The 18,626-nt window shown below is 56.4% G+C and overlaps 2 protein-coding genes across 3 annotated transcripts in view; both read right to left on the bottom strand.

Annotated features, from left to right (window-relative positions):
• Nucleotides 1–2,513: 2,513 nt before the first annotated feature.
• LOC105474858 (zinc finger protein 783-like) lies at nt 2,514–14,271 on the bottom strand. The gene is made up of 5 exons (XM_071094289.1): nt 13,861–14,271; nt 11,115–11,472; nt 10,478–10,621; nt 4,419–4,534; nt 2,514–3,088 (listed from the first exon to the last, which is right to left on the bottom strand). Exons 1-5 carry the CDS (start codon nt 14,200–14,202, stop codon nt 2,651–2,653), a joined length of 1,398 nt encoding a protein of 465 aa, XP_070950390.1. The 5' UTR covers nt 14,203–14,271; the 3' UTR covers nt 2,514–2,650.
• Nucleotides 14,272–14,393: 122 nt separating this feature from the next.
• Nucleotides 14,394–18,626, bottom strand: part of LOC105474859 (zinc finger protein 783) — a 28,208-nt gene continuing 23,975 nt past the window's right edge. For both annotated transcript variants that reach the window (XM_071094288.1, XM_011729685.3), the window contains one exon: nt 14,394–17,834. In XM_071094288.1, coding sequence (XP_070950389.1) covers nt 17,017–17,834 — 818 coding nt within the window. In that variant the 3' untranslated portion in view covers nt 14,394–17,016. The remainder of the gene's footprint in view (nt 17,835–18,626) is intronic.

Raw genomic sequence — 18,626 nt, forward strand, 5'->3', positions numbered from 1 at the left:
ACATCACCACCTAGCTAGTTATCATCCCGCATTGAGAAGAGTCATGGTGAAATTGACACATTTTTTCCCTTGCTTAGTGAAGTAGAAAATAAGAGTGTGTCTTACAATCAATGGATCTTAGATTCAATGAAATACTGGAAATGTATTAACAACTATTATTGAAGGCAGGAAATGGTAAAGATGTGTTGTTAAAATTTGCATTATCAGATCAATGACATTAAAATTGAGAATTGCATCACTTATGAAAACATTTTTATTCATTCATTCCACAAACATAGGGGCTTTCCATGTGCAGGGCACAGTGCTGGACACTGAGGCGTCTGCCCTCCAGGCGTTGACACTGAGGCCTGTGCCCTCCAGGCGTTGACATAGGCCTGTGCCCTCCGGGCGATGATACTGAGGCCTCTGCCCTCCAGTGCCCATCCAGGCCTTGGTCCTCCAAGCCCACCTGGACTCTGCCTTTCTTTGGGACATTGTCCTGGACTTCAGTCCATCCAGTACTTCTTTTCAGAGCTTCAGAATGGAAGCACAGGTGAAAATCACTGTATTTCACCCCTGATCATGGGAACCTAGAGTGGAATATCATTACTGCATCACAAGATCACAGACAGGATAAGGGGGAGAGAGGAAATTTACAATTCCTCATACATGGTTCCTTATTTACAGAGGTTGTAAGTGATTATGTAAATCACAGAGCTTCCAATAAAAACCAACTCAAGCTACAAACATGAAAGTCCAAGGCCAGTGCCAGAGCCACCTCACTTGCCCGAGTGCTGCTCTCCAGGGCTTGCTACCATCTGCTCGTGTGTCCCTTAAAGCGAGGGCAATGACAGAGACAGCACCGGCCTCTAGTCCTAGGAAGCACACATGCATTCATGTCAAGCACTGGGGGTTTAGTGGGGAGGAGGAGGGGGACACGGGATTATCTGACAGCTGAGGATCTAGAGAATCCTGGCAGAGTCTGGGTCACAGCTAGAGCCCAGTTGTGGCTGAGATCTCCAGTAGCTGAGGGGGAACTAATGTATCAAAATGGGAGGGTCCCAAACTGGCGGGCCACCATAAGGGCCTGCCTGAAAAGCCCTAGTGATTGGCCTAAATCTTCAGATGGTAGTGGGGTCACCAGGATCTCAGGGGGGCTTCTCAGCTGCTGGCAGCCCACGTCCAGGTTTCCTACCTCCCTTCTGCTCAACCTTTAGGTGCTTCTGCAACATTTACTGCAGCCCTTGCTGCCTGCTGGTGTCTGTGTGTCCTCTGCCAGGTGCCACCATTGACGTCAGATACCCCTCCCAGCCCCACAGCTAGGAACCAGGCCTCAGTCTTCTTTGTATCCCAGTGACTGGCACAGGTTGGATCCTCAGAAAGCCCCCTTTGCCTGCCTGCTCCAACAACGGCTTGAAGGCAAATACTACACCAACTGGACAGTGCCCTGTAAGAGCCAAGATGGCTGGTCCTGAGCACTGGGCCACAGCCAGCCTAGGCCCTTCTGGGACACATGTCCCACAAAGCTGCCTTTCCCAGCTCCTGACTTCGTGATCCGCCTGTCTCGGCCTCCCAAAGTGCTGGGATTACAGGCTTGAGCCACCGTGCCCGGCCGGGGCAGAAGTCAGTGAAAGTTTCCATGAAACATTTTACAACTCACCAAGGCTATTGCATTCACATCTGAGGGATGCTTGGGCTCAGCCTATTAAACAGGAGGCTGGGCCTGGCCTGGACTCCGTCCAAGGCCTCCTGCCACCACTGCCCACCCTAGGAAGCACTTTAGAATCTTCACAGTCAGTATCCAGGAAACCAACGGCTATGGCTAAGGGTGAATACCTTGGATGTCCCTTCAAAGCACTGAGTAATCACATCTCCTAACTGGAACCTTTGTCTCTGAAAATCACTCCCCTAATAGAACAAGGCAAAGCCGGCCACTCCTGCCCACCCCATCTCCCAGCCCAGGTCTTCCCCTCAGTGAGGCTCAGGTGTTTGGGACTGGCCTCTATCGCGGCCACATCCCTGCCTCCCTGCATGCCTCCCTGCGATGAGAAGCCCCGTGGGCAATCGCAGTGCCTGGGAGAACAGCCCTCCCTTGGGAAGCCATGACCATGGCCAGAATACTTCGACCTGGTCAAGAAGTGACCCCCAGGAGAGGCCGCTTGGATTTAAGGGGCACCAACTGCCCCTGTGCCCTCAGAGCCCCTTTAGGGAGCTCTCTGGGTGCTACCCACATTCTCCATCTTCACACGAGAAAAAGAACTGTCCAAGGGACTCCCCGCAAGACCTTCCTGATCACCACCGCTCCGCTGCCTGTCCCCAGGGCACCTCCTGAGGCTCAGCTCTGTACCGGTGCCCTCAAATCTGAATGCGGCAGAAGGATCACCAGTGGCGCTCCCCCGCACTGCATCCCTGAGGCCCGTGGGCGGCTCGTCGATCGGGGAGTCCCTCTCACAAACCAGGCAAGGTGGAGAAACATGACCAGCATGGCTGTCCTGGTGACACATGAGCCAGGAGGGACAGGTAAAGCTCTCGCCACACCGGCTGCAAGGACAGCGCTTCTCCTGCGAGTGGCCGCACAGATGGCGCAGGAAGCCGGGCTTCTGCGCAAATCGCCTGCTGCACTGGGCGCACTGGAAGGCGCGCTCGCCCGAGTGCACCCTCTGGTGCACGGTCAGGTTGGCCAGGCGCGTGAAGCGCTTGTCGCACTGCGCACACTGGAAGGGCTTCTCGCTGATGTGTGTGTGCCGGTGCTCCAGCAGCGTGGACAGGCCGCCGGCCGCCGAAGACCTTGGCGCACTCGGCGCACTCGTAGGGCTTCTCCCCGATGTGCGTGCGGTAGTGGGTGCGAGCGTCGACTGGTGGACAAAGGTCTTACTGCATCTGGCGCCGGTGTAGGTGCGCTGGGCCACATGCGCCTGGTGGTGGCTGGCGGGGGTGGCCCAGTGCGCGAAGCTCTTGGGACACTGAGCACTAGCGAAAGGCCGTGGGGCATGATGCGCGCACTCCTGCTGTGGGCTGAGCTCCTTCCAGCCGAAGCTCTGGCCCCGCTGGGCGCAAGGTGGGCACTGCTCCATGCCCCTAGCAGCTGGCTCAGCCTGGCTTGGAGGGCCTGGAGGGAGGAAGGCCACCTCTCGCTCCCTGGGGTCAGGAAGCAGACCCCCACAGGTGCTTCCCCGAGACCCCTCCTTGCCAGGCCCCCCTCCAGCAGCCCAGGCTGGCTTGTGTCCCTCGGACCCTCCCTCCAGACTCCTCTTTGCGGCTCAGACAGGTCTCTGCAGGGAAGGGACACAGAAGGGTACAGCGAGTGAGGCCTCCCTGCCACAGACTCTGCAGCCAGGCCACCCGCCCTTGGCTCTCCTGGAGTCTGAAGCCCGGGGCTCGAGCATCACTAAAGGCCCCGCTCTGGCCTAGCCTCCTTCAGCTCCCATTGTCCTCTGCCGGGTTCCACCCTGTGCTGTTCCACCTAAGGCTACCCCGTTCATCCACCTCTGAGCCTCGGCCCGAGGGTCCTCTCCACCCAGAACACCTCTGGCCTCCTCTCTGCCTCTCACCCAGGCTCTAAGCCCCTCTCAAGTCCCACCTCCCTCTCACGGAGCCTCCCAAGACCAGTGTGGTGACATTTTCCCCAGCAGCACCTTCATCCGGGCCGCCTGTGGCCACCAAGACACCCTTTTTACTACAGTTGAAAGAACACCTTCAGCTATTTGCACATCATAAGCATAGGTGCTTTTAGAATACTGGCCGTCGGCCGGGCGCGGTGGCTCAAGCCTGTAATCCCAGCACTTTGGGAGGCCGAGACGGGTGGATCACGAAGTCAGGAGATCGAGACCATCCTGGCGAACACGGTGAAACCCCGTCTCTACTAAAAAATACAGGTGGCGGCGCCTGTAGTCCCAGCTACTCGGGAGGCTGAGGCAGGAGAATGGCGTGAACCCGGGAGGTGGAGCTTGCAGTGAGCTGAGATCTGGCCACTGTACTCCAGCCTGGGAGACAGAGCAAGACTCCGTGTCAGAAAAAAAAAAGAATACTGGCCGTCTTTTGGATCAGGTCCTGAAAGGGCTCTCTGGCTGTAGACGCAACGGTGCCCCGTCCCACTGCGTACTGTGTGTTCATCTTCTCTCTCCTGAGTGATCTGTGTCTCACACATTAATGAGCCCCTGCGGCGCCCAGCACCATGCTGCCTACAGACGAGTTCATGAAATGAACAGGAAACAGGTTCAGGAATAAAAGAACGATTTCATACAACTGCATGGGAGGACACCACGCAGCAAGCACACAAGATTCTGCAGAGACACAGCCAAGGCTGCGCACTGCCTTCCCTCAGGAGCCTGGCGCAGGAGGAGGCCCTGCTAGAGGCGCTGGGAGGCCCCCCGGGGGACGCCATGTCTCCTAAGGCCCAGGGATACAGGCCTGGGGAGACACAGCCCAGCACGCCTTACCTGAGCACAGGTGTGCCACAGTGGTCTCCTGTGGGCCCTGCTGGCTCCTCCCACTTGCCCCTGCCTCTTGCTTGATCCAGGCCGGAACTCCTGGGGTGTTTCCAGCTGGCCTGCATCTAAGGGAAAAAGGAAGAGGCCCTGAGGGCAGCAGGTATCACGGGGCATCTTTCCTCTCACAGCCTCTGTTGGGACCACGACCCCAAAGAGACTCCCAACAGAACTGTAGGTACCAGCAAAGGCACAGCACATCCTGGGGACGTGTGACATGGCAGCGAGGGGAGCTTGGCCTGTGAATGATGGGCTGTGAGCTGTGACGGGGATGACCAGCCATCTTCCAATGCTATCCACCCAGCTTCAACACTAACAGAGCACTTGGTGTCTTGCTGGGCATGTGGCCACCTAGACTCCAGACTTGTTGCCAGGCCTCCCTGTAAGGAGATGTGCCCTGTGGCTGGTCTGGCTAACGGATGTGAGGGCGCTGCCTCCTCCAGCTATGGGATCTTTGACACTGGATTCCACCTCTCTCTGCCTCCGTTTCTTCATCTATGATATGAGGAAACTGAGAGTTGGAATAAGCTTAAATGGGTCAATGTTTATAAAGTAAACATTGCACAGTAAGTACTAAATGTACAAGAAACCAAAGTGGGCCGGGCACGGTGGCTCAAGCCTGTAATCCCAGCACTTTGGGAGGCCGAGACGGGCGGATCATAAGGTCAGGAGATCGAGACCATCCTGGCTAACACGGTGAAACCCCGTCTCTACTAAAAAATACAAAAACCTAGCCGGGCGAGGTGGCGGGCGTCTGTAGTCCCAGCTACTCGGGAGGCTGAGGCAGGAGAATGGCGTGAACCCGGGAGGCGGAGCTTGCAGTGAGCTGAGATCCGGCCACTGCACTCCAGTCTGGGCGACAAAGCGAGACTCTGTCTCAACAACAACAAAAAAAAGAAACCAAAGTGTTTGGTTAAAGGGAAAGGCATCAACTAAAACGAAAAGGGAAAGGGCACCACCCCCCCGCCCTAGCCCATCCCCTTGCTTCCTTCAACAGGGCCACGGGCATGGTTGCGGGCCATCTCGAACCACAGTAACAAGGCCTGGCCCCAGGAAAGGTGGAGCGATAGGCTGGAAGGAGCCGGGGCCTGTGAGCTGCTCTGTCGGAGGAAGACCATCCCCGGCCACGTGGAAGCTGCGGTTTTGGTTTCATTGTTTTCTTCAGTCTCTGTTACAGCAGCCACAGATCCTACAGTGCCCTCAGGTGGGTGTCCTTCAAGGACTGGGCGACCTCACCAATCTGTGCCCACCTCTAAGGCCTATCTTAAGATCAAGGAATAGTTACTGCTCCTCTTCCTGCTCCAGGCTTGACACAGGGTAGGCACATTTTTTGTTAAATAAATGAATGAATGGAGAACATTCCAAGTCACCCATATCTAACTGCTGTCCAATCGCCCAATGCTGCCAGGTTTTAGAGCCAGGGCACAGCCCACTTCTTTCTGTCATATACGAGGCACTTCTGACACAGCCACTCTGAAGACACCAGCCCAGCCCGGCTGCCACACACCAGGCTGCCTTCACAATTAACCAGGGCCCTGGAAACCGTTTCAGAGAGGAAGTTGATCAAAATGTATCAACACGAAAAGATCCTTAAGACATATTGTTGAGTGAAAACAGCAAACTGCAGAAGATATGTAGACTATATCTGTGTGTTCTTAACCCTTGTATTTTTCTACAGTACACACAAGTATGTATATGCATGAGAAAATAGCCTGAAAGGTTATGCAGCAAAATCGTAACAGTGGCTACCCTGGGAGGGGCCTACGGTTGGGCGAGCGGCCAGCAGGAGCCGCTTAGCTTTGCCCATGACCTCCACATTGCTTAGTAAGAACGTACTCGTGTAGGAATCTATTTGCATAATCAAAACACAGACACTTTCAACGGCCAGAGGCGGGTCACTTTCTGTTCAGAGGGATCTCTGAGCCTTGGTCCTCAAACTAACGACACCAGAATCACGGGAGGAAAGTGTTGAAAGTCCAGTGCCCAGACCCCGCCCAGACCTAATGAATGAGCAGCCCGTTTACACTGCTTCTAGAATTCTGGCAGGAAGAGCCCGCCTATGGAAACATCCAACAGATAAAGCAGTCATGCACCCACACCGTCTGGGGCCTACAGGATGTCTTGCACCGACACCATCTGGGGCCTGCAGGATTTCTTGCACCGACACCGTCTGGGGCCTGCAGGATGTCATGCACCCACACCGCCTGGGGCCTGCAGGATGTCTTGCACCCACACCGTCTGGGGCCTGCAGGATGTCATGCACCCACACCGCCTGGGGCCTGCAGGATGTCTTGCACCCACACCGTCTGGGGCCTGCAGGATGTCATGCACCCACACCGCCTGGGGCCTGCAGGATGTCATGCACCCACACCGTCTGGGGCCTGCAGGATGTCTTACACCCACACCGCCTGGGGCCTGCAGGATGTCATGCACCCACACCGCCTGGGGCCTGCAGGATGTCATGCACCCACACCGTCTGGGGCCTGCAGGATGTCTTGCACCCACACCGTCTGGGGCCTGCAGGATTTCTTGCACCCACACCGTCTGGGGCCTGCAGGATTTCTTGCACCCACACCGTCTGGGGCCTGCAGGATTTCTTGCACCCACACTGTCTGGGGCCTGCAGGATTTCTTGCACCCATACCGTCTGGGGCCTGCCCGCAAAGGGTTTAGAAGCAGCTTTTAGGAGTGAGGCCTAGTCCTGGGGGTAAACAAAGCTCTCTCCTGGAGAAATCTGGAAAAGCTTACGGAGAGTGGAAAACAAGAAGTGACTGCTAGAATGGCAAGGACTACCCAGACCGCAGGGCAACCCTAACCCCCCTGAACAGCCCTCATTCCTCCAGCCACCACACTTCCTTGAGCTGCCTTCAGGTGCAAGCCCAGCCTCATGGCAGAGTCGTGCCTGGGGCTCTTTGGCCAGGCCCTGCCTGTTGCTTTGCATCCCCCTAGGAGCTGCTCAGCCCTGGGGACTGTGGCACCAGCCACAGCCTCTGAACATACCCCAGTCCTGCCCACACCTGCTGTGGGGGGCCAGTCCAAGAGCCGGGGTGGCTGCAGTGCCTGGGCCCAGCTCCCCTCCCTGCACCACAGGGGAGGAGCTGTTGGCCAGGCTGCTGCTGTAATAGCCCTCAGTGCTGTAGTAGCTCTCACAAGAGCCACACTCCACCCAGCTGGCCTCTCGCTCAGGGCTCCCCAGCTCAGGCTATGTGACCTGCATCCTGCCACACCCGCCCCTTACGCAACCCTGCTTTCTCTGTGGTGCCCCCGTCCCCTGCAGGTGCCTGGAAATGCCACTTTCAGCCTTGGACCTACATGCCAGCCACTCAGTACCCTTGTCAACTCCCACCTTCTTCCCCACTCTAGGCTCACTGTGACTTAACTTACCTACTCAAAGAGTCTGCTCAACAGGGGAGCCTTCCTCCCCAAATCTAAGAATCTAGAAAGCAAGGAGCAGTGTCTTGGCATGACCCGCTGTGTTCCGAGCAACCAGCTCCAGGGTTCCTGTCCTTCAGCCAGAATAGTCCCACTGTCCCCCATGTTATATGATTCTGGTTGTCACTGGAATAAAGGGTTCTCGCCTTAAAAAAATGAAAAATAAAAAATAAAAAACTGCATTCTGATCCAATGCTATTATTTGAAAAATGGAGAAAACTGAGCTCCTATTCTGGTTCACCATTCATTTCATAATTATTTATTATTTATAATCCCAGTACATGCCAGGCACTGTGTAAGGTGCCGGGGGAGGGGGATATTACAGCAAGACTCAGTCCCTTCACCCAAGGAGAGGAAGCAGGAATTAGGCTGCAAAGCGAGGAGGACACACATGCAGGCACCAAGGGCCCTGGGAGCAGACGCAGCGTCAGGGCAGGTCTCACGGAGGCCGCCAGCCTGTCGCTCCTCCCGGGACCCTGCACGCACCACGACAGCCTGCCTCAGGTTCCCTGGTATCTGCTATGCCCTCTGCCCTTCCCCTCAAGCCTCCAGAGTGGTCTCAGGCCAAACGATGGCTCCAAAGGGACATGGAGTGTGGGAAATGGCCCAGGTCCTCTGGGTGTCAGAACACCCAGGTCTGGCCCTGACCGCCAGCTGTGAGGCCCAGCAGTTCACTTCCCCCCACCCCCACCTCTGCCTCTGTTTCGCCAGGGGGGCCTCCTGACACCAGATGCCCTTACCAGATGCACGTAGAGAGGCCCAGGTCCGCCTACACCCTAAGGGACTCACCAGGGCCCGGGCTCTGGCCCCTCTCCGCACTGGGCAGGCTGCAGCTGCCTGCCTGGTGTCGTTTCTCCACTGGCGCCAGAAGATCTGGCTTGGTGGTGGCCCGGCCTGCAGGGAGGAAAAGGCCAGCGGCAGGGCTGTCCTCTGCAGACTTGGAAAGGAGGGTTTTCCGCCAGGCTTGGAGCAGGACTCACTCCCTCTTCAAGGCATGTGTTGAGGGGCATGGAGAGTAGGGTGGGCAAGGCCTCTCAGTTTTCGTGGACTAGAAGTAAGTGCCATGAGGCCGAGAGAGAGGGTTCCCATCCATTGCCCACACAGACAAGCCACCTAGTCCTGACAGATGAGGAAACTCAGGCCCAAAAATGGGGCTGGCCATTCCTGGCAGTCAGGCTCAGGCTTCCTGCTGCCCTTCCTTCCACATGCTTCTCCTTCCCCGCCTAAGGCCGGACAGCCTCCTCACCCTGCCTCCCACAGCACACTGGGACCCTCTTCTGAAGGAGGAACCTCTGCAGCCAGGCAAAGGGAGGGAAGGCACTGTGTTCTGGGCCTCAGCCTCCCAACAAGGGGAGAGAGTGGACAAAAAGCCAACTGCTCACCCTGCCCAAAGCAGTGAGAATTCCAGGTGCACGCAGGAGAGCTTGGGAGTAGGGTAGCTACAGAAACCCACGTCTGATCAAGTCTCACATGAAGACACACACCTGCCTGAAGGACCGAACTTCCCAGGGCTGGCCCTCGTTTTCTGGACCTGGGGCATCCTTAAAAGCAGGCCAGGGCCTGGCGCAGTGGCCCACGCCTGTAATCCCAGCACTTTGGGAGGCCGAGACGGGCAGATCACGAGGTCAGGAGAGCGAGACCATCCTGGCTAACACGGTGAAACCCCGTCTCTACTAAAAATACAAAAAATTAGCTGGGCATGGCGGCGGGCGCCTGTAGTCCCAGCTACTTGGGAGGTTGAGGCAGGAGAATGGCGTGAACCCGGGAGGCGGAGCTTGCAGTGAGCCAAGATCTCGCCACTGCACTCCAGCCTGGGCGACTGAGCGAGACTCTGCCTCAAAAAAAAAAAAAAGAAGCAGACCTGGCCGAGCACAGTGGCTCACGCAGCACGTTGGGAGGCCGAGGCGGGCGGAACACCTGAGGTTGGGAGTTCACGGCCAGCCTGACCAACATAGATAAACCCCATCTCCACTAAAAATACAAAATGAGCTGGGCCTAGTGGTACATGCCTGTAATCCCAGCTACTCAGGAGGCTGAGGCAGAAGAATCACTTGAACCTGGGAGGCAGAGGTTGTGGTGAGCTGAGATCACACCATTGCACTACAGCCTGAGCAACAAGAGCGAAACTCCATCTCAAAAAAAAAAAAAAAAAAGCAGGCCTACAGTCCATCCGTCTTTGCTCAGCAGGAATCACCTGAGAACTCAGTGTGCAGAGTGCAGCTTGGGAGTCCTAGGGATGCAGATGTAAACCAGGGGAGGCCCCAGCTCCCCAGGAGCAGACAGGCTGGCAAGCCACAGGCGTGCACGCAGGAGCTGCCTCTGGCACCACATAAAGGGCAGGACAGCAAGGAGCAGATTCCAGTTCACTTACTCCATGAGACCTGGGGCAAGTCATATAACCTCTGCATTTCATTACATAAAACCGCAAAATGAGAATGACGGATACCCTCTACCTGCCTGAAGATAGAGGGCTGAACAAATGATCTCTACATGCTTCCTGCTCTGAGATTCAGAAGTCTCGTGTGATTGAGTAAAGGAGTAAAACCAAGGTGTGGAGGCCCCCAGAGACCAGCCTCTTACCCAGGGAGCTCAGGGTCTCGCAGCTCCCCTTCACAACACGTTTGTAGAGCTCCTTCTGTGAGTCCTCCAGGCCGCCACCCTGCTGCTCTGAGAAATACCCGACCGTGTCTTCAGGAGTCATGGGCACCTGGAAGTACAGGTTGCCTGCACCCACCATGAGGAACAACCATTTCAGGGAGCAGCCAAAACCAACTCCAGTCTCCTCTCCCTTCCCCCGAAGCAGTGGGCATCGCAGGCCAAACTACTAAGCAAATGCAAACTCAACTCCATCACAACGCCTTCGGCTAAAGGGCAGAACCAGTGACTAAGGGGATTCATGATCAGGGCTCCTGGGTTCTCTTCCCCTCTCCCAGGCACACGTATCTCCTACTTGTGCCAGTCCTCACTCTCAGAGATCATGTACAACCACTGCTGCACAACCATTTCTCTCCCAACAAACCCCATTCCATCCTCCAAAGCAGACATTTTTCTGTGTCACAATTTCTTCTGACATTTTTCAAGCCCTTTAAAGTCAACTAGTGACTGCCTTGGATGCCCAGAGGTCAGGCTTTGGGAGCCAGGGGGCTCCTTCCGCTATGCATATGGTAACCCTACAGAATCCAGGCAGGGCCTCTCCACCCACACCCAGCTCCTATACCTTGGGGGCCTCCCCCTTGCTGCCTGGGGGGAGCCACAGGATCCAGAAGTTTCTGTTGCACAGCACGTTCTCCAGCTGCCTCTGCAGCAGCCCGTACTCCTGCAGCAGAGTCCCCAACATGGCCCACTTGCCCTCCAGCCTGAGCAACAGTTTGGTTCCCAAACTTCACAGCCACCTTCTCGCAGTCAGCCAGCTTCTCCTCGGCTGTCCGTGTGCGTCCCTCCAGGCTCTGTAGCCAGGCAGCCTGGGGTTCCATCTTCTTCTCCACCACCTGAACAGCAGCCACGATAGCCAGAAGGGAGACCTCTGCAGATCGGATCTGGGCTTCTCCCTGGAGGTCAGTCTGCATATACCAGTCCTGCAACCAGACACAAGTTCATGAGTCAGCCACCAGGAGAGCAGCCCAGAGCCGTTACCAGACACAGGAAGGTCAAGATTCTCCAGAATGGGGAAGACGTCTTCTGAATGCCAGAGGGCCTCACTGGTCAGACCCCCAAACAGACCCCACCTACTAGTCAAAGACAGCAGACACTGGGCCCCACAAAGCCCCCATGAGAAGAATCCTGAACCAAGACCCAGGGGCAATGGAAAATGACATAACCAACATTACTATCATAAATGAATAGAGTGGATCCCAGCTCTACCACTCACTGCCTCTATTAGCTCAGCCCATTACTCAACCAACTAGGGAACATGGCCAGAAGCAGGAACCAAGAAATGGTGAGAAGCCCAAGTCCAGAACACCTGCCAGGGGACCCGGGGTCCAATGCACACCCAGGCAGCAATCTGAGTCCTCAACTTCTTCTAGAACAAGTCCACACCCCTTAGTGGGCTCACGGGGAGAAAGGCCTGTTGTTCCGCCTTGGCGATCTCTAAGGCCCATCCACCCTGACATCTACTGGTGTGACTTCCTGCCCTGCCTGACACCACATCCCCATGATCCAGGTGCCTTGTCAACCAGCCCCAGGATGGTCTCCACCCTCCTAGCTGCCAGGCAACAGGGGCCAGAGAAAGTTGAAAGCAGAAAAGAAAAGAACAAGGAAACATTACAAGGAATATCCTGTTCACAGGAGGCAGAAAATGTATTATGTATTGCTGGAAATAAAATTTTAAATCCAGGAATGCCCCAGTGGGGAACAGTTGAGGTATAAAGGGAGCACTCCTGGAAATGGAACTCACCTAGAACTTGACTCGGTGCCTCTCCTGCCATCTGAATCCTGCACAACCTGAGGTCAAGCCACATAACTTATCTAAGGTTCTATGTTCTCACTTACAGGGATATCCTAACTTCCTTCACTCCTAAGGTGGCTGTGTGGATGAAACACACTGAAGATATGAAAAAGCACTCAGGGTGTATGACATTAGCACATGTTATATTCTTTTTTTTTTTTTTTTTTTTGAGACGGAGTCTTGCTCTGTTGCCCAGGCTGCAGTGCAGTGGCCGGATCTCAGCTCACTGCAAGCTCCGCCTCCCGGGTTTACGCCATTCTCCTGCCTCAGCCTCCCGAGTAGCTGGGACTACAGGCACCCGCCCCCTCGCCTGGCTAATATTTTGTATTTTTTAGTAGAGACGGGGTTTCACCGTGTTAGCCACGATGATCTCGATCTCCTGACCTCGTGATCCGCCCGTCTTGGCCTCCCAAAGTGCTGGGATTACAGGCTTGAGCCACCGCGCCCGGCCTATGTTATATTCTTAAAAACAAATATAAAGGCTATGGACCAGTGATCTGAATGTGTTAAGAACCAGAGACTGATTAATCTAATTCTGTGCAACTGAGTTTCTCAGAGACCTCCCCAATAAACATACTCAGCAAAGTGTCCCACACATACAAGTACCAGACACCAGATACCTGGCCTTTTCCTTCCTCTCACACCATGGCTCTCCATCCTCAAGTCTGGCCTCTGTCTGATACAATGAAGTGGAGCCCAGAGGAGGCAGCACCGTCTTCAAATTAGGGGCTAACATCCTCACCTCCCTGCAATGCCCTGCCACAAATGTGCCACCCAGGAATGGATCCAAAACCACTGCAAAGCTATTTATACTAGAAGATGACCCCTCTACCTTTAAAGACCTATGAAAATCTCAACAGTTCTTATGCAGGCCAGCAATGGCCTAGGTCAAGCCTGAGCCTGAAGCCCCTAACCAAAAGTCCTCACAATGCAGATCCCCTCAGCAGCAGCTAGAAGGACTTGTCAGGGAATTTTGGAAAGAGTGGGCAGGCATCAGAATCCTCCAGACTGGAATCAGAGCTCAAGTCTAGAGTCCACCTCACAGTCAGGAGCCAGACTCTGGCTCCACCAGACTGCAGCGGACATCCCTCCCCAGGCCATGGCATTGGTCTCAGCTTGGCAGGAGGGGTGGATCTTTGAGATGGTCGACTGCGGGGTGGGGCGGGGTGGGGGCAAGTGCCAAAAGGCGGATCCTGAAACAGGAACCTTGGAGGGTCTGGAATGAAGATGTCCACAGTCCACCGCGCCCTCAGAGCCAGGTCCAGTGGATATCAGGGCAGGAGGGACCTCCAAATCTTGTGTTTAGGGCCATTCGCCTTATTCCACAGGCAAGGAAATGAAGAGCGAGAAGGGAGTTTATCGTGTGGCCTTAGGAGTCCTTGTCCTCCTCCTGCCACCCGGGCTAAGCCCTCCCCAGTTCCAGGAGGTGGCGGGGGATGGTAGAGGGTGGGACATCCTCCTGGCGAATTCAGGACTCGGCTCCACGTCCCCACGCCTCCATGACAGTCGCCCCTACCAAAGGCGCAGCCTCCTCGGCCATGGCCCTGTGCTGGCCTGCCTGGGCAGGGAGTCGCCGCTGCCCTTGCGCGCGGCCCCACACAAGCCCGGCTGCACAGTTCTCTCCGCAGACGGCGTCAGCCCCGCTTTCCCCGCACGGACCGAGCTCGCGGGGCCGCCGGGACTCGGGACACACGGAGAACGCGTCCGGGAAGAAGCTGTGCCCCAGGCCCAGCGAATTGCGACCGGGTGGGCCCCGCGTGGGCCCCGCCCCGCATCCCGAAGCCAGATCCCCGTTGGCCGGTGCTGGAGGCTCCGCCCCCGCTTCGCGGGCGCCTGCGACCCAGTGCCGGCTTTTCATTGGCCAGCCCGGGAGGCCCCGCCCCCACAGCGAGCTCGGAGGTGTGCGAGCCCCACAAGTGCGCGCGCCCGCCGACAGGTGTGAGCGCCCGCCCCAGGCTGGTGCCCAACAGCCCACAAGTGTCGCCAGCTGCCACTGCCCCGCACGGTCACTTCCCAGAGAGCAGAAACCAGATCACGCGCACGCACTCGTTCATGTCAACAAGTTTATTGCGCACCAATTAGGGAAAGGGACTACCACCTTCACAGTTTTCTTGGGCTTATTAACGTCGTGGCCCACCCGTTTATTTCACAAATGAGGAAGACGAGGACTCTGCTGGGGGAGTTTGGGGCCCAACCAGGGCTCCCACCGAGTCTGGGGAACCCTCAGCTCCTGCACCACAAAGCTTCGGTTGACTCGTTTCAATGTAAAGAACATTACTTAAACACGTCCGAGTGCTAGGCAAATTCACAAGACCTAGCTCAAAGTTGCACACATTGCTATGAAAAAAAGAAAAAAGGAGAATCAGCACCTTGTGCCACTTACGCAGGGGCATTTGGCATTAGAAAAACAAGCCCAGAAACTCGGCAAAATTCTTAGCCTGAGGTATCCCCAGAACATCTGAGACTAGCTCCTGCAGCTGAGGGTTAAACTCACGCACCTGCACTTGCACACATCCTGTCTGAGCTCTTGCTGACAGCCTGTCTCTGATTTGTGAAGCTCCTGGCAAGGGTTGGGGGACCCCAAAGCAAACAAGCAGGATCCACAGCAGAGAAGGGCGGTGCCTCTTCCCAAACCCAAGGGAGCCTGGCCGAACTGTCACCGACTTGTATATTCACCCTCCTCCCAGAGATGACAGCAACGCTACCACTGGCCCCCAACTCTGCTCAAGACGTTGGAAGAAGTGGGAGGGTCAGAAGGGCAAGGAAATGGCACATCCAGGAACCAAGGCCGCCAGAAGCAGCCCTGAAGGGTGGCCACTTCTCAGTGCCAGACAAGGCGGTAAAAAACAAGGTTAGCCGGGGTCCCATCACTCCAGCTTCAGAGTCACCCACACCAGGGCTGCTCTACAGGCAGCACCCGCAGTGGTGTGATGGGACACCAGAAGCCAGCTGACCTCCAGACTTCTCCATGAGGCCTGATATTATTGCCTGAACTTCTACAGTCTGAATCTCATGTTTTGGTAGGAATTTGTTCACCGAAACACAAAGGACACCTGGGGAACAAAGCCCCGTGGGCGAGTCTTTCACTGAACCCAGTGGAACTGCCACTACTCACTCCAGAAGATAAAGGTCCTTCCTGAGGGATTCTGACAGGGGAAAAAAAAAGGCTGGAATGAGTAGAAAGGAGGCCCTGAACTTGAAAGGAAGCACAAAGCTAGGCTTCATATTTGTCCCAGTGCCTCTTAATTTGATCCTGACAACTCTGAGGTAGGACACACTGGGGCGATGACCCCCTTTGACAGAAGAGGAACATGAGACTAGCCGTGACTGAAGGATTCACCCAGATCTCCTAGCCCAACTCTGCCCCAGAGCCCAAAGCGCTCAAGGGAGAACTCCTTTGAAAGACTGCCTCCCCTTTAATGTGAAAAGCAGTCCTGGAGGCCCAGGGTAGAGGTGGCCCTCAGCCAGACCAAGGGCCTCCTCTAGGGGAGGGGCTTCCTGGGCTCTCTCCGCACTGCCCCTCAGGATGCTGTCTGGGGTCCAGTCAATGGATCTTACACACCCACGAACACTGAGCTCTTGGGGAGAAGTGTCTCCCACTCCAGGCTTCAGTTTCCCCTCCCAGCTGACAAACAAAAGTAAATAATGGACGTGCCTATCCTGTGGGGTAAGGACTAGGAATACTGGGAGTCACTCTGGGCCAAGAAACACACACCTAGGGAGACACTGTGCTTCCGAGACAGCAGCCAAGACATCCCCGTCAAAACCCACAGGCTGGGCAGGAGCAGTGGCTCACGCCTGTAATCCCAGCACTTCAGGAGGCTGAGGCAGGCGAGTCACCTGAGGTCAGGAGTTCGAGACCAGTCTGGATAACATGATGAAACCCTGTCTCTACTAAAAATACAAAAATTAGCCAGGAGTGGTGGCTCACCTCTATAATCCCAGCTACTCAGAAGGCTGAAACAGGAGAATCACTTGAACCCGAGAGGCAGAGGTTGCAGTGAGCAACCTCTGGAGATTGCACCACTGCGCTCCAGCCTGGGCAACAAGAGCGAAACTCCATCTTAAAAAAATAAAAGACCCACAGGCTGGTGGAGGTAGTTCCCCTTCCAGTTCTGCGAGCCCCACATGGAAAAGCCGGCTCTTTCCACTTTGCAAAAGGCGAAGTTCCATTAGCAACTACACACATTTACAAAAGCACTTGAGTCTCTATAACAAGGGAAAAAAAGTTTCAAAATAGCAAAGTAGAAAACTTTCCAGGACCCTTTCTTCAGGCCAACCATCCACTCCCCAGTCTCATGGTGACAGCAGGCCGGAGACCTCTGCACAAAACAAAAATCCCAGGTCCCCGATGTCTCTATCGCCCCCCTACTGGAAGGGCCATGATCTCTGGTCCTCTTGGCTGTGGTACCTACCAGAGGCCCCATCAAAAATAAGGCATCCCTTAAGCCTTAAGGAATCTTTTACAAGTCAGGAATGCAGAAAAGGCAGCAAAGAGTGCAAACAGGAAACAGAAGGCACCCAGTCACACACACTGCCACCAGAAGGGCGGCGGGCTTCCCATTTGAATGGGTAAAAACAACAAACCTCTCTCCATTCCAGAAAGAGGAGGAACCCGCGTCAGGCACAGGGGAGAGGCCCTGCCAGGAGTCCCCTGTGGCCTACTGCCTGGTCAGCCCTCTTCCGTGCGGCTGGGCCAGGGCAGCGGGGGGCTCCCGTGGCGGGCAGGGGCGGCAGGCAAGTGTGGGCCCGCCTGGCCTCGGGCGTGGGTCTGCATGTGCACAGCCAGGTGGTGGTTCCGGTTGAAGGTCCGGCCACACTGGGGGCACTGGTAAGGCCGCTCACCAGTGTGGATGCGCTGGTGCCGGAAGAGGTCCGAGGGCCGGCGGAAGGCCTTGCCGCAGTAGGGGCAGGCGGGCCAGCCCTGGCCATTGCCGGTGTGCAGGCGCTGGTGCAGCAGCAGGCTCTTTCGCTGCTGGAAGAAGCGCAGGCACTCGCTGCAGTGGTACATCTTGCTGGCCGCAGGCCGCCGCCCCACCAACGCACGGCCGCCCGCCACAGAGCGGCGGCCCTCAGGCTCCTCGGGGAGCCAGCGGATGACAGGGCCAGGCACCACCACCTCTCCCGGCTCCAGCGTGGTCTGGCTGTCCCCGGGGGCCTCCCGCCGCCCCTCCTCCACGTGGGTCCGCTGATGAATCGTCAGGTTGATCTTCAGGCGGAAGCTCTGCCCACATTCGGGGCAGGTGAATGCCCGCTGCCGCCGGCGGGAAAGGACTCGGGGCGTCTCCCCGCCGACTCCCGGTGGCCGTGGCTCCCCTGCCCGCACCCTGGGCACGCCCTGGGCCTGATGACGGCTGGAGCCCCCAGGCCTGTTCCTGGGCCCTCGGGGGATTCTGCATTCGGTCTGGCCTCGGGACACCCCCAGATAAAGCCGCTCAGGCCTCATCTCGTCTTCAGACTGTGCCTCTGTCTTGATGACCACACCACCACCTGGCAAAAGGAGTCTACGTTGGTTTCTAAGTGGACCTCACCACCCTGTCCCCCAGGTCACTCGGCCCAGTCCTGGCTTCCAGCCTCAGCTGGGCCCTCTCTCCCCACAGTGCTCACAGCACATTGCAGGGGTCCTGCTCACTGAGCCCCGCCACACAGGCACTGCCTCAACGGTCACTCAGTCCTGATTGTTGTCATCAGCCTCATTCCTGGAGGCCAAGCTAAGGACATCAGGGGAGGGGAGATCAAGCTGCAAGGCCAGGAGCCAGGGAGCCCGGAGGTCAGGGGTCAGCTGGAGTGGGACACAGAAGCAGAGACCCTTGGCACAGCAGAGAGGGTGGCAGGACCCCACCCCCAAGAGTTCTGGTGACACTAGTTACCATCTGTGAAAGACAATGAGCCCCAGGGGCCCTCGCTGCCCCCAGACCACCCTAAGAGGCCTCTGCGGACTAGGGGTGGTGAGTGCTGCACCCATGCTCAGCTGCTCATCCACATGACAAATCCGCACAGAGCGTCCATGACCTGCCTGCCACTACACTCACTGGTGACAGAAGGTGCTAGGACCTGAGATTCTTGCCTGGGTCTGTGTGAGTCTCACTCAACTCCCAGGTTGGGTGGAGCCAAGGAGCTGCTGGACAGCAGTGACAAGGACAACCAAGGCAGTGGCAGGTGGTCACAGCAATGTGCTGGAGACCTGAGACCCCAGGTCTCAGCACCCAGCTCTCAGAGGTCCCTAATGTGAGGGAGGAAGGGTCCTGGCACCATACCCTCTCAGGGAAGCAGAGTCTCTGG

This window comes from Macaca nemestrina, chromosome 4, assembly GCF_043159975.1.
Source record: "Macaca nemestrina isolate mMacNem1 chromosome 4, mMacNem.hap1, whole genome shotgun sequence".
Taxonomy (NCBI): domain Eukaryota; kingdom Metazoa; phylum Chordata; class Mammalia; order Primates; family Cercopithecidae; genus Macaca; species Macaca nemestrina.

Bases quoted from the DNA above. Each gene is read 5' to 3' on its own strand.
- LOC105474858 (XM_071094289.1), bottom strand. From the start codon at position 14,202: ATGAAAAGCCGGCACTGGGTCGCAGGCGCCCGCGAAGCGGGGGCGGAG. The intron at 10,622-11,114 runs GTATAGGAGCTG...TGGTGGGTGCAG, and splicing joins GCAAGGGGGAGGCCCCCAAG to GCAACCTGTACTTCCAGGTG. The intron at 3,089-4,418 runs GTAAGGCGTGCT...TCCTCCCTCCAG, and splicing joins TGTGGCACACCTGTGCTCAG to GCCCTCCAAGCCAGGCTGAG.